This window comes from Nothoprocta perdicaria, unplaced genomic scaffold, assembly GCF_003342845.1.
Source record: "Nothoprocta perdicaria isolate Ctin4 unplaced genomic scaffold, notPer1 scaffold_27, whole genome shotgun sequence".
Lineage (NCBI taxonomy): Eukaryota > Metazoa > Chordata > Aves > Tinamiformes > Tinamidae > Nothoprocta > Nothoprocta perdicaria.
In genome coordinates this window covers 5,771,309-5,784,744 of record NW_020455499.1, presented here as the reverse complement: position 1 = coordinate 5,784,744, position 13,436 = coordinate 5,771,309, and the positions used below count along the sequence as shown (strand labels likewise).

At 41.3% G+C, this 13,436-nt stretch overlaps 1 protein-coding gene across 1 annotated transcript in view; it reads left to right on the top strand.

Annotated features, from left to right (window-relative positions):
* The first annotated feature begins 4,718 nt into the window (after nucleotides 1–4,718).
* CCDC93 (coiled-coil domain containing 93) overlaps nucleotides 4,719–13,436 on the top strand; it is a 34,151-nt gene continuing 25,433 nt past the window's right edge. Inside the window, exons 1-5 of the mRNA XM_026040872.1 lie at nucleotides 4,719–4,767; nucleotides 5,468–5,581; nucleotides 7,014–7,108; nucleotides 8,619–8,730; nucleotides 12,616–12,714. Coding sequence (XP_025896657.1) covers nucleotides 4,726–4,767; nucleotides 5,468–5,581; nucleotides 7,014–7,108; nucleotides 8,619–8,730; nucleotides 12,616–12,714 — 462 coding nt within the window. The 5' untranslated portion in view covers nucleotides 4,719–4,725. The remainder of the gene's footprint in view (nucleotides 4,768–5,467; nucleotides 5,582–7,013; nucleotides 7,109–8,618; nucleotides 8,731–12,615; nucleotides 12,715–13,436) is intronic.

Genomic DNA, 13,436 nt, shown 5'->3' with positions numbered 1-13,436 from the left:
CCGAGCACACTTCCCTATGGATAAGTGGCAGTGGGTGACGGGTCTGTCCTCACCTGGACTTTGTGATGTGACCCATGCAGAAAGAGAGCTGCCCATTGCTACCACGCAGAAAAAGCTCCTGGGCCACCAGCCACATCGGGCAGAACCCCAGAGGGAAGGAGGGCAGAGAGGAAGCAGAGCCAGGTGTTCAGTTTCAGGGGATCTGTCGGGACTGCCTGTGTGTTTTCTGGCTTTCGTGATGAATTTCCGTCATTAACTCCATGGAATTCTGCTATTCTGCAGAAAAAAATGGCCCAGAAAAGAGCTGTGAAGATTTACTTAATGCTTATTATGAGTCATTAATACAGATAATAACAACCTAACAAACATTTCCAGAAATAATTTTGAGGGCCAGAGAGGAGAAAACGAATGACTTTTCTCTCAATTGCACCACTTAGCTGCAACAAACACAAATTACTCTCTCCATGAGGATGTTTCCCAGGCAAGGGGACTCAATGGTGGTGGCCTGATTTTCAAAGCAGGCACATGAGGTATGCTCTGAAAATCAAGTCATTCATAAATTTCTCTGAAATCAAAGCCCCCAAAATTATTACCCACTTGAACATCCTGACCAGAGACTTTGAKTGGCATGGCCAAAATCACAACACCACAAAAGAGAAGTCAGATAAAACTTCAGTCTTAATGAGCTATTTGGTCACAATATTGTTGTCTTCTCCAGACTGACTTCCTTGCTTTCACAGAAGAAAGTAGAGATCAGCCACAGTTTTGCCACCTTTAGCCTGTGCAGACCATGAGTGAGTAGTTAATTTTTTTACTAGAACATCAGCAATTTTGCTGTTAGACTGTTTTATTCTCTCTGAATTCCATAGGCCATAAAATCTTTATTGTTCATCTGCTTWAAAAAAAAAAGGTAACTATTGCATGACCCTTTGCTATCCACTACCATTAAGTGGATGCGATAGCAGATGTGTTTAAAACATCGCTAATGTCATCTGTGATTGCTACAAAGGTGCAGAATATCTTACAGAACATGTCAGCCCGTCTGCTGGGATGCAGTGGTCTGCTGCAGCCTCTAGCATGAGGGTGAGTGTCAGAGGTCTGTGTCTTTTCCATTTCACAGTGCACAGAGTCTCACGGATGATAACTGGGAATTTGCAATTCCTGCCAAATGACCCTTCACGCCAACCACATCCTAAGCAGCAGCTGAATGACACTGGTGTTGGCAGGGACACCTCTGCAGACCGCCTGGTCCAAGCCCTCTGCTCAGGCAGGGGCAGCTACAGCAGGTTGCCCAGGGCTGWGGCCAGTCAGGGCTTGAGTATCTCCAAGAATGGAGACTTCACAACCTCTKTGAGCAACCAGTGCTTAAGCATCCTTGCAGTCAAGCAGTGTTTTCTTGTGGAATTTAAGTGGATTTTAGTGTTTCAGTGTGTGCCACTGTGCGGGCTTGACCAAGATGTGAACCTTAGACMTCCCACACCAAAGTGAAAATCAGAGAAATGAGCTCAAGGAGGCCTGAATAAGTGGACACAAGCAAGAGGAGGAGACACTTCTCGAGAGTTACAGTCCAAATTACAATAAAGAACAGTACATGTGTGCACAGGAACACACTGCTGCTCTACTTGGCAGCCCCGTTCATCCTGGAAATCTAGGTACCTGCCTTTGGGGCAGAAATCACTCCATTAGGGATCAGAACAGAAACAATCCCTGCCAAGATCTTAGGCAAGGAAATGGGATGAAAGGAGAGCTCACCTGAAGACTGAGACATGAAATCAACGAAGAAAAAAAAAAAAAAAAAGAGAGAGAAGATATTGACTTCGGTTCATTCTGCTATAGTTGGCTCCAGTTTCTCTTCAAATTAGGAATAAAACTCCGAAGATGTAATTATATCATTACTGAAGTCAACAGCAGAACTCTAGAAACTGAGGGACACAGCAATGCTGAAGCAAAATATGTAAGAAAGTAACCAATCTGAAGAGGAAAAATATGCTTATTAAAAAAGATGAAAAATTAGCTTCAAATACAGGTGATGTTTTGCTTGATTCTGAATCCTATGAAATCATTGTTAGGAAACCTTCGCATTTAGAGGAATGTGTGCAGTATGAATGCAGGAAGTTTTAATTATCTTTATCTGATGCACAGAATTTATGAAAATGAATCTTTTAGGCCTCCTCAGCATAAAGATCATTGGAAAATTATTTAAGACTATCTCATTAAGTGTGCCAAGCCAATAAAGAATGGAGCCCTTGCTGCTGCTGCTATAACCACATCTCATCTTTTACTCCTGGCGTTATGAGAAAAAGCAAATACGTGCTACAAGACACAGTGAAACCTAATTTCTGCATTCAGTGGTAACCGAGTCTGATATCAGAAATTCAGGCTGAACAGTGAACTAAAGTGTGTGGCTATAAACAGGGAGGAAGCTCTTTAGTTCAGCCTCATAGGCTCAAGATTAATGAGATGGAAAAATCAAGACATGATTGTTCAAAGCAGCTGCACCAAAATCCAGAATTTGACAAAATAGAGCAATGGAGGGAAAAAAAACAGGACTAAAGTTAAATCTGCTAGAAATTTCCAAACTCAAAATATAAAGATTTGAGTGGGRAAAAAAAGGTTTTCTTTTTTTAGGCTGTACCTCTCTTGGGACTTCTTTTTAAACCTAACTGGTACTTTAGAAGCTTGATTATCTGAATGTCATAGGGGACAACAGCTCTGACTGAATAATCAGGTGAATTTGCATCATAATTAGGGATTGGAAAGCAAAGCCTTTGTTGTGCATTTTATTGAGGTTCAAGTAATCAAAGATGAGTTGTAATGACAGTAGAGATACCCTTTTGTATTTTCATGCCTTTCTTTTTGATTTCCTGGCCATATCCCATGTGAATGAAAACCCCAGCCTTCACTGTAAAAGAGAAAAATCTTTGCAGATCTCTGGACAGAAAAACAAACCTTAAAAAAAAAAAAAAAAAAAGAAAAGAAAAGCTATTACATTTAAGTATATAATTTTAAGCCAGTTTTGTAGTTTTGGGTGCCGGTTATATGGGCTGTAAACTCCACAGGACTTATTTTGTCCCGTCTCCCTTCTTTTCCTAAAGAAATAGTTCAAGAAGTCAATGAAATAGTGACTTTTCCAGGGTAGCTTAGACACTTTCCCATTTGATATGTGGTTACTATCTAAGCTTCTAGTTTACAATACCCTGAGCTTGCTTGCTTATTTATTTATTTATTTATTTATTTATTTATTTATTTATTTATTCATTAATTCCTACACATTTCTCAGAAAAGGAATCCTATGGCAGTACCAGAGCTCAGGAGTCCTGTTTCTGGGCTGATGTTTCTTTACAGTAATTACATTTCATGATGTGCCGGCCGCTCGGAAGGGCACGTGCATCAGTTCCTAATAGCCTTCCATTTCAACTACCCTTTTCCTCTTTCCGTCTTTATTTCCAGTCTCCCTCTCCCTGACAAACAAATTAGAGCCTTATAGCCTTCCGTGAGTAGAAAGCACGCCAGACAAAAAGCAGAAAGAGCGCGTTGCTCTGGTGAGCATGTTAGCCTCTGGGGCTGCGTAGCAGTTTCTGCAACCCTAATTAAGACATGGCCTGTGGTTACACCAGTCCTCAGCCTGAGCTGGTCTGGCATAGTTTTGCTTTTATTATTATTGTTCTGATGGCGCTGTCTGGTTGTGCACGCACTGCTGCCCTCCCACGGAGGGAGGAGACCCTGGCGCTGCTTTTCCTGCTCTTTCACCTGAGAGGGGTCTTGACTTGCAGCCTAGCACAGCGCCAATTTTTTATAGTGCTCTATGTGCGCTAAGCAGCCTAGGAACTGAATATGTGGGGTAGATTTTAAAAGAAAATCGCTGTTTCTGAGGTGTTTTTTAATGAGAAAAGCTACGCTGCCCCCAGGCAGTGATGAGTTTGTTCTGGGCTGTTATTGCCCTGTAAACCCTCATGCATCTGGATGGTTTTATTCATGATATCCATGGACAGAGAGGGGTGTCAGCATTCACGAGCACCTTCCCAGCCCTGCAAACCCACCGTAACGTCACCCAAGGGCTCCCGCACACAAGGAGCATCTAGAAGAAGAAGAAATGTCACCGCTCCTGCCAGAGCAGAGCCTTGGAGCAGCACTCAGGAACCGGGGACAAAGGTCCCTGAGGATGAGAGCCGTGAAAGAAAACACCCTTTAATCCCCACCGACTGCTACTTTACTGATCACCGGAGAGAATACTAATGGCAACTAACGGGGCAACGGGAGCTGCGAGACAGCTCTCTGCTCACGGAGCCCTGAGCAAGCATCCTCCATGGCGGCCACAGGCCTCAGTTCCCCTTCCCCAGGGAAATAAACAGATAAATAAATAACGGATASAGGAAGAGCAGGGCAGCAGGGCGAGCGCCCGGCGACCGTTGGGCCGGGGGAGGCGGGACACTCGGGGGCGGGGCCGCGCGGGGGGAGGGGCGGGGCGTCGCTCCGGCCGTTGCGCTCCGCGCAGTCACGTGAGCCGCCGCGGAGCCCCCGCCCCTCCCTCTGCCCCGGCACCCCCTTGGCCGCGAATGGCACGGCCCGGACGCGCGTGCGCGCAAGGCGGGCGCGGACGAACCACTGAGCGCGGGCGGGGGGGGCCTGTCGGCCGGGAGCACCCGTCGGCCGCGGCGTCGCGGCGCGGACGTGACAGGCGCGGCTGCGGGGCGCCGGCCGCCGCGGCGCGGAGCGGAGCGGGGCATGGCGGCGCCCGGCGGAGCGGAGCACCAGGCCCCGCAGGAGGTAGGGCTCTCCTGCGCGCCCGCCGCCTGCCCGCGGCGCCCCTGCCGGCTCGTGCCCCTCTCCTCGCCGCCTCTGCGCCGGGCAGCGCGGAGGCCGCCACGCTCCCCTTGCGCCGCTTCCCCCTCGCCTCATGGGGTCCCTGGGGGGCTTGCGGAGCGGGCTGCGCCCTTGCAGGTCACCTCGCGTGGGTCGGTGCCCGCGCAGAGGACACGTCTGGGGGAGCCGAGGCTGCGGAGCGGCGGGAGGCGCCGGGGAGGCTCCGCAGCCGCGGACGCGGAGGCCCCGGGCGGGCGTTGGGGCGCGCCCGGTGCCCGCAGGGAGCCCCGCAGCCCGGGGCCCCCCGGCCGGAGCGCCTCCTGAGGGAGAATTAACTGCCTTGATTCACCTAAAATCGCCCMCATTAATAGGCGCCACTGGTTTCATTTATCCAGCTGAAGGCAAGCTGTGAACCAGGAGCTTGAGCAGTGAAAGCGATAGCGCTGCTTCGCTGGGTGCTCGTGAGGTGACACCAAATCCACCCAGAAACGTGTTCTCTGCTGCCCTGTATTTTTATTTCAGTTTAATGACCACACTGGTAATGGAAGTCAATGGAGTTTCTCTGACATGTGGTCTGTGTTAAGATAGAATTTGGAGAACAGTTGTTGGAAACTACTGGAATAATGAAGGGGAAACGCTGAATATTAACTTGTTCATCTGTTAGGTTGAAACAAGAGAAGATGAGGAACAAAACATCAAATTGGCAGAAATTTTGGAACTCTTGGTGGCTGCTGGATATTTTCGAGCAAGAATCAAAGGATTATCACCCTTTGACAAGGTAGACCGATGTAGTATTTTTAAAAGCCTATTTTCAGGATGTTTGGGTGGAATATTTTTTGAAATATTTTGGTGTACTTGTTCTGGGAATTATAGAATATGTTTATGGTATATTGAGGATTTTGCCCTTCTCACTTGTCTGCAGTTAGAATAGTTAAAAGACATAATGTTTAGAGATARCATGGGGGTTTTTTGTTTGTTTTTATTTTTAAGAAATACTTATTCTAAATAGTAAGCGGAGAAAGATTTATCTTGAGAGACTCTGAGAAAGAACAAAACAATTAGCCTGGATTATTTTGGAGGGCTATTGTTTCATCTTTTCAGTGTTTTGTATATTAACATTTTTTTGTCCTTCCTAGGCAGGAAGTATATAATACTGCTAKTGAGCAGAGTTAGGCGTGAGAGGTTTCCTCACTGTTTTTGTGCTGATGTAGGAAAATTTTTAAGCCAAGCTTTGAAAACACAGAAGTATGATAGAGCCTTTGAAATGGGCTCTTCTGTCTTCCCTTGCTTCCTTGGTCATAGCACAGCAGTGCAGCCTTAGTTTCTTAAAACCACTTAACATTGCAGGCCCTAAGTGATCAGGGAGCTCAGATATAAATAGTAGTTTTAATGCTTTTATTTGCTGAAAGGGGTGCTTTGGGTTTGTATTTGTAGGGTTTCATATGACAATGCCCAATTGCTTGTTTTTGTAATGTTGCTGTTGAAAATGTGTTGGCCCTTAATGTGCAAAGGGGCATTGATTAACTTGATTAGATGTCTCTGTGAAAGAGATAATGGGTGTTATAAAACTGTATATAGAGCACCCAAGCTTGTGTGATGTTGGTAAGTYGCTCCACACATTGAATCTCTTTTTCCTGGTTTGTTCACTGTTCATTTATGTTTTATGCTTTAAGATTCTCTTCAAATACCCAAATAWTTTATATAAAGTTGATGAGATGATTCAGGTGCTTAAATATGCTTAAAATACCTGTGAGAATAGGGCCTGACAGGGAGAGTTTCAGAGCTAGGAATTTCTTCTGCTGTGTGTGTGTGCGCAATGCCTAGCACTTGGTGTGTCAGGTGACAAGCATGCAAAGAATAATAGAAGTTTTGTTAAATATACGAATAAAAATAATCTTGTTCATTTGGTTACTTTTTAATGATCATGGAAGTTACACAGCTCTGTTTTATTTTTTATTTTAAATCTGAAAGTTCTATTTCAAAACTAAGAGGGTAATTTAAAACATTATTAAATTATTTTTACCTCCCATCCCAAAGAGGTGTATTGTATGTGAAAGTTGATGTATCTATATAAAAACACACACCCTTTTATACTGTCATAAAAATATGCATAATAGTTTCTCTAGAATAAATAATATCATCTGGATGCACTTTTTTTTTAACGTCTTCAGCTGTAAAATGAACTAACAGTTCTCTTGTTCCTTTGCTAGGTGGTAGGTGGCATGACGTGGTGTATCACTACTTGCAGCTTTGATATTGACGTTGATTTATTGTTTCAGGAAAACTCTACTATTGGTCAAAAGATGTAAGTTGCCAAAATACCTTTTTTTGGTGGTATGAAAAGAAGAGGGAACAGGAGGAGAGATACCAACTACTTGCTTGTTTTTAAGAAGGATTTTTAATAGAATTCTCCTGTGTTTATAAAAAATGCACTCTTTTCTCATACCATAGTTTTGCAAACACTGAAATTGTAAAAAAAACTTATTCAAAAAAATGTAACATTATCACCTACTGGGCTACCCAGCTCTCATGCCCCTGCTCTGCAGTGAAAGCATCTATGTGGCAACACAGCAAACTGCACTGGGAACCGATCCAGGTAAAAACTTASCAAAAATAGTTTCAACATGAATCAGTTTCTGGATCCAGTTTTCTGTACATCTGCACAGATGCTTGTGCTGGCACAAAGTAATGATGCAAAAGCCAAAGCAAAGGGCAGAGAGTCTCCACGCTGCTGGAAACTAGAACACAGCAGTGACCTTCCTTGAGCTCCCTCCAGCTGCAGTTTTTACTCTGTGAAATAAACTCTGATCTTTTTTCCTTTTTTTCTCTTTCCTGTTTTGAAACTGTAGACATTGTAATATGCAATCTAAACCATGACCCTGTAGTGTAAGCAGTTATCTGTCCCAAACTGGGAAAAAGGAACTCTTTCATGCTAGTAACCTAATGACACTTTTTTGGTTTGATAAGGTTTCCCTGATTATGCAGGGAACCAGGCAACTAATTCCTTTATTAGGAAAGGCTGTGAAAACCATTAATGCTAAGGAGAGAAAGGCATTCCGTCAGGCAACTAATTCCTGTAGTGGGAAAGGCTGTGAAAATCATTTATGCTGAGAAAGAGAAGGCATTCCAAAATACAGTATTTCTTGATGTAGGTCTGTAATGAAATAGCAAGAAATAAGAACAGCCTGTCAAGTTGCAGTTTTATGAAGAGGTTTATTTTCTCACTGTAAATTTAAAATTGTGCCTTACTGTCATACYTTGACTATCATCTAGCATCAGCAAGATTGATGCTGTTAAAAATAGTCATCTTCCATCTTCTCTCCTGCCATTAGATTTAGTCACTTCCGTATCATGGTTAGCTAATTACATAAAGTGTTGTTAAAGATACAAAATCAAACAGAGAATAGAAATGAAGTCTACATATTTTATTTCAAAATAACCATACTTGAAACCATAGAAACTAGTTTCTTATGTGTTCACATGTTGCAATATGCAAAGGTGTTTGTAGATATAATGAACATGGACATTTTATCTGAATATGCAGATATTAAAATTTGTGTAATGATGTAAATGCAGTAATGAGCTATAAGCCTGTAAAGGAGGTTTAATCATTTTCATATACTGTTGATATATACAATGTGAATTAAAAGCTATTCTGTGTGAAAGCTTGGCTGCTTTTCACAGCAATATACAATTTAAACTAATAGAGGAGACTACTAATTGTTTGCAAAAATAATGTTTATAAAATTATAGTGTAGATGAATGTGTCTTCTTTTTTCTTTTTCTTTTTTTTCTTTTTTTTTTTTTTTAAATAGTGCCTTAACTGAAAAAATTGTATCAGTATTACCAAAAATGAAGTGTCCTCATCGTTTGGAACCACATCAGATTCAGGGATTGGATTTCATTCATATATTTCCGGTTGTACAGGTAACCATTTTATTGTTTATCAACACTTTGCTGAACAGAGACCAAACAACTTAACATAGATCTATGCAGCTGTTAGGCTCTTTGATTATTCATTCCAAGGTCAAATAAAGAGAAATACTCTTAAAAACAAAGCAAAACAAACAAAACCCTCTAAACTGCCCTTATTTTAGTGATAGGAATTTTATCTGATCAACATTCAAGAAAAACATGAAATAACTCCTTAAATTATTTGCAGCTGAGTCAGAGTCTGCCTCTTGTGGAATTTGTCTGCTTAGAGAAACTAAAAGTTTATGTTTGTCCTGGAATCTGCTAATCTACTTTGCCAGACTGAACTGCAGCAAGTACAGTCTGTGTTTATGTACATGGAGTAAGTTGCAGTCACTCAAACTCGAGGATAGGAATAAGTTTAAATGCCGTATGGTTTTGACTCTTTTGGCCTAATTAAGCATGTATTTTTATTCTTCATTTGTATCACACTGCAACAGAATCACACTGTCGCACTGATGTGCTAATGATATGAATGCTTTTTTTTAAGGTGTAAGGTTAAGCTAGTACATGAGATGTGTTCAGCAGGTGTGTGATGTCTTTYAGAATGTGTGTAAATCTTGATGCACTATTACCTTTTTTCAAACTTCATTTTCATCTACCCATGAAAATGCATCCCTGATAAGTAGGGAAAATGAACAAGAGTTCACAAACTTCTGTAAATGTTTCGTTGTCTCTTTCCTCTGAGAGAATTTAGCAACTACAACTTTGATCTAAATGCCCCTTTGTAAGAACCAGGGAAACCTTCCTGTTTTCTCTTTCCTGTTACGCTCTAGTGGGAGGTTCCTGAGGAAAAAAAAAACTGCCCTCCCCACATAAAGCCGTGCAGTTTTCAAGCTTTATGCACAAGCTGTGCTTGTGCTGCATAGCATGGCAAGTTGTGTCTCTTATCCACGTGAATTTACATCTGGATTTCTATTTTCCTAGCAATCTTTTCCACCAGTCATTTTTGTCTTAATTACTTTATAGTAACACTGAATGATTTTGGTTATAAATACAAGGCTTGTCAGGTATGCCTGAAAAGTAATTCCTTTCCTAAAATGAAATATAAAATACTACTCCTGCTGTAAAAAAAAACTCTGTAACTTCAGGTATTCTTTTCTCTGTCCTGCTTTTTCCAAAATGTTGAGTAAGGGTATTACCTCTGGAAAGAAGAGATGTTAATCTGTGAGTGGAAAATTAGTTGCTAGATTTCTGTGAGAGCAGTAACTCTCAATGTTAGAAGCTGACCAGTAGGTGGTACATAAAATCCGTATTTGGTGAGGAAAACTGCCTTGGATACTCTTATTTCTTCATTTTTTTTTTCTAATAAAGATGGACTCCCAGAAAGATATTAGGTTTGTTGGTGTATGTTAAATAGTCAACAGTAGATTGTGTTCTGTAAGATCATATAAGAGCTATAGTAGGCTGACTACACAATGGCATTTAGGAATTCTGTATTTAATAATGACACTTTACTCAATAGCTCATTAAGATTTCACTAAGGATAATATATTAACTCAAATCTAAATAATATGGAAGCTCTTTTCTCYGTCCTGCAGTGTCTGCCGGTACCTCTCGTGCTGTGTGTGCTAATCCACTGAACTTCAAGGCAGGAATTTAGCTGCAGATTGCTTACCAGCCTGGATTATATTGAGCTGGTTGACTGCTGTATACTGTAGCAAATAAAATAATAATAAAAAACTAATCCAGAGCCAAGCTGGAACCCAATATGCAGAAATGATGCTGTTCTACCTAGTAAACCGTGATTGTGTCTACAAAGAAAAGTGTGTATATGTAATCTTATGCTAAGAAGTGCTTTGTAAACAATAGCCAGCATTTTCAGCTCTCCTGTTTTCAGTTTATTCCCCTCACTTTCAAGGAATTCATGATTATAGTGCTGAAAACTCTTGCTGGCTCAAGCTTGGATCCTGTGATTGATCTCATGTCAAATGTGACACTGCAAGGCTTGTCACAGACATGCCTGTGAGATTTATTTTTTTCCCAAATTATTTAAAAATATACTTCACTCTTCTGTGGCTTTTTGTGTGGTCTTATAAATGTCAAAAGAGATTTTACATGAGCATTTGATTCTTGAGTGGTTCATGGACTTGAAGGTCTGGCCTTTTTGGTGGTGCTGTAGCACTTGAAAAAGAAAAATGATTATAATGATTTATATAGAAATGAGAACGTAGCTGTGATGGCTCCTGCTTAGTGTGCAGCCAAGATAAATGAGGTAAGGTTATGTCCTCAGTGGCTTCCTCTCTGAGTGCTGTGGTATAAAGCGAAAAGATGGATTCTGTGTTGAACCTTGGCGTGGAGGGCTCAGCACRTTCTGCTCAAATTCATCAGTGTCCAGCAGAGCTCCAGCCCAACTGCCTGACTCCATCTGATAGGGGTAGATGCTGTGAACAGTTTAAGATGACTTCAAAGAAAGGCGCTCATGTCATTGCCCCCAGACTGCCTAAAAGCCAGCTGGAGTGTCCGTTTATGCCATCGTCAAAGTACAGAGGGAYGGCTATCCCTATAAATGCCCAGGATAAACATGTTCTTGTGTACAGACTGTAGATTGCACACTTCCTGGGATTTATTGCATAACAACAGTATGTTCGGTAGAAGCTGGGTCCTAATGGCAAGTAAAGTGCAGTAGTGTTTTCAGGGGGTTGCATGTAGAGGAGGATGTTTGCTTTGCTGGCTGGTACAGCCAAAATCCTGATCTGGTGCTTTGCAGGCTATACTGGCTGCTCAGTGGCAGAGGACAAAATAAAAAAACTTAGAAAATTCAAGTTCCACTCTTCTATGAACTACCATTGTGCATTACTGTATTTTTTTTCTATGTTACTGTAGTATATATTGTRTGTTTAATACTTCACAAGTAATGACAATGAATGCTATAGATAGTATAGCAGTATGTAATCTGTTGAAATATATTTTGTTAAAGCACTTCAGGCTTCACCAGTAGCTTTCTTTTGATAGCTGGTAAAGTTTATGCAGCTGTCACTTTTGGGAAGGACATTCAGGTTTTCTTTTTCCTTTTTTTCCTTTTTTTTTTTTCTTGCCATTACAGATGCAAGATGAAAGAGAAACTGTTTAAAGTGACCCAGATCAATTTCAGCAATGTGTCTCATTTTCCTTTTTTGTAATTAACTTAGTGTGAGATGCAAATATTTTGAGAACAGAAATCTGTTTTGGCGAAATTMCAGTGAGCTTTTGCTTGTGATTGTGATGATTTCATATGTTTTTATTTTTAAATCATTTTGTCAAGTAAATATATTTGTACTTGGGTTTGCAGTAGCACTTTAACATACATGTTTTCTTTTAGTACTTGCTATAAGAAATAAATTAGGATTTTAAAGAATTAGAATTAAAAAAAAATCAGTGCATGAGAAGATACAATGCTAGCTAGCTAATCATACATGAACGTACCTAATTCCACAGTATGTTATTTACAAAACAAAATTCAGAAAAGTATTTTGTGGGGGAATACCTAATAAGATCCATGCTTTGCTCCAGGGAATTTATACGGCAAAGTAGGTGCATCTTCTTTGGGCTGTTGGCTCTCACTGTAACATGAACAGTATTTTGGTCACTGACAATAGGACAAGGAATTTTTAAGTTTTGGTGGGTAAAACTTTGGTTATGATGACAGTCTTGTGGTTTCGTAGCTTACTCATTTACTTGATATTTTGTAGCGTATGATTTAAGTGTGTGTGTAAATATATAATGATAGCAAATATGAAGGTAATAGCTGGAAATGCATATTACATCTACATAATTATAAAAACCATAATTATGCAATAATTTGGGGATGGGATTTGATGTTGTTTTTTTTCCTCTTTCTAATGATAAACTTATTTTTAGTGGCTGGTGAAACGTGCAATAGAAACTAGAGAAGAAATGGGAGACTACATCCGTTCTTACTCTATATCACAGTTTCAGAAAACTCATAGACTACCAGAGGTAAGGGGGGGCTGGTTCTTGTTTCTCTTTTGTGAAATGGTCAGGTGCAGCACTAGCTCCACAGCTGCTGTAAATCAGCCCAGATGCACTGGGATTGCTGGTAGTATGCTGGTTTACGTCAGGCTCTGTGTACTTTTTGCATTTTTTTTATTATTTTCTTAATTGTTCCTGTAGGAATCCAAATCCCCCAAATGAGGGTTTATAGGTGTCACTTTCCTTTTCCTTTGTAGTTGCCTTAGTTTTTTTTCTGGAATATTTGATACTGCCCTGTCTACCTGGCTTGCAAGGTGCCTACCTGCTGAAGTGAATGTAGAGCTCTGTGCAGTGTATCTAGGCTCACTGTGTGACTGGAACAGCACTGCTTGGAATGGGTCCAAAACCAAGTAGTGTGGTAGGGAGAAGCTGATGCAGCCGAAGTGCAGGATGCACTGAGAGCTCCTATGGCCTTCATGCTATGTCATCTGTGACTTTCAACTTCCTGTTAGAGTGCTGGAAGGCAGATATTCTTTCCCTGAATCCAAACCCCAAATCAGTTTTTGAAAGATATATTTAAAAGAGACATTTAGAATCATAGAATCATAGAATGCCGAAGGTTGGAAGGGACCTCAGAGGTCATCGAGTCCAACCCCCCTGCTCACGCAGGGTCACCTAGAGCGTGTGGCACAGGGCTGCATCCAAGCGGGTTTTAAAGATCTCCAAAGAAGGAGACTCCACAACCTCTC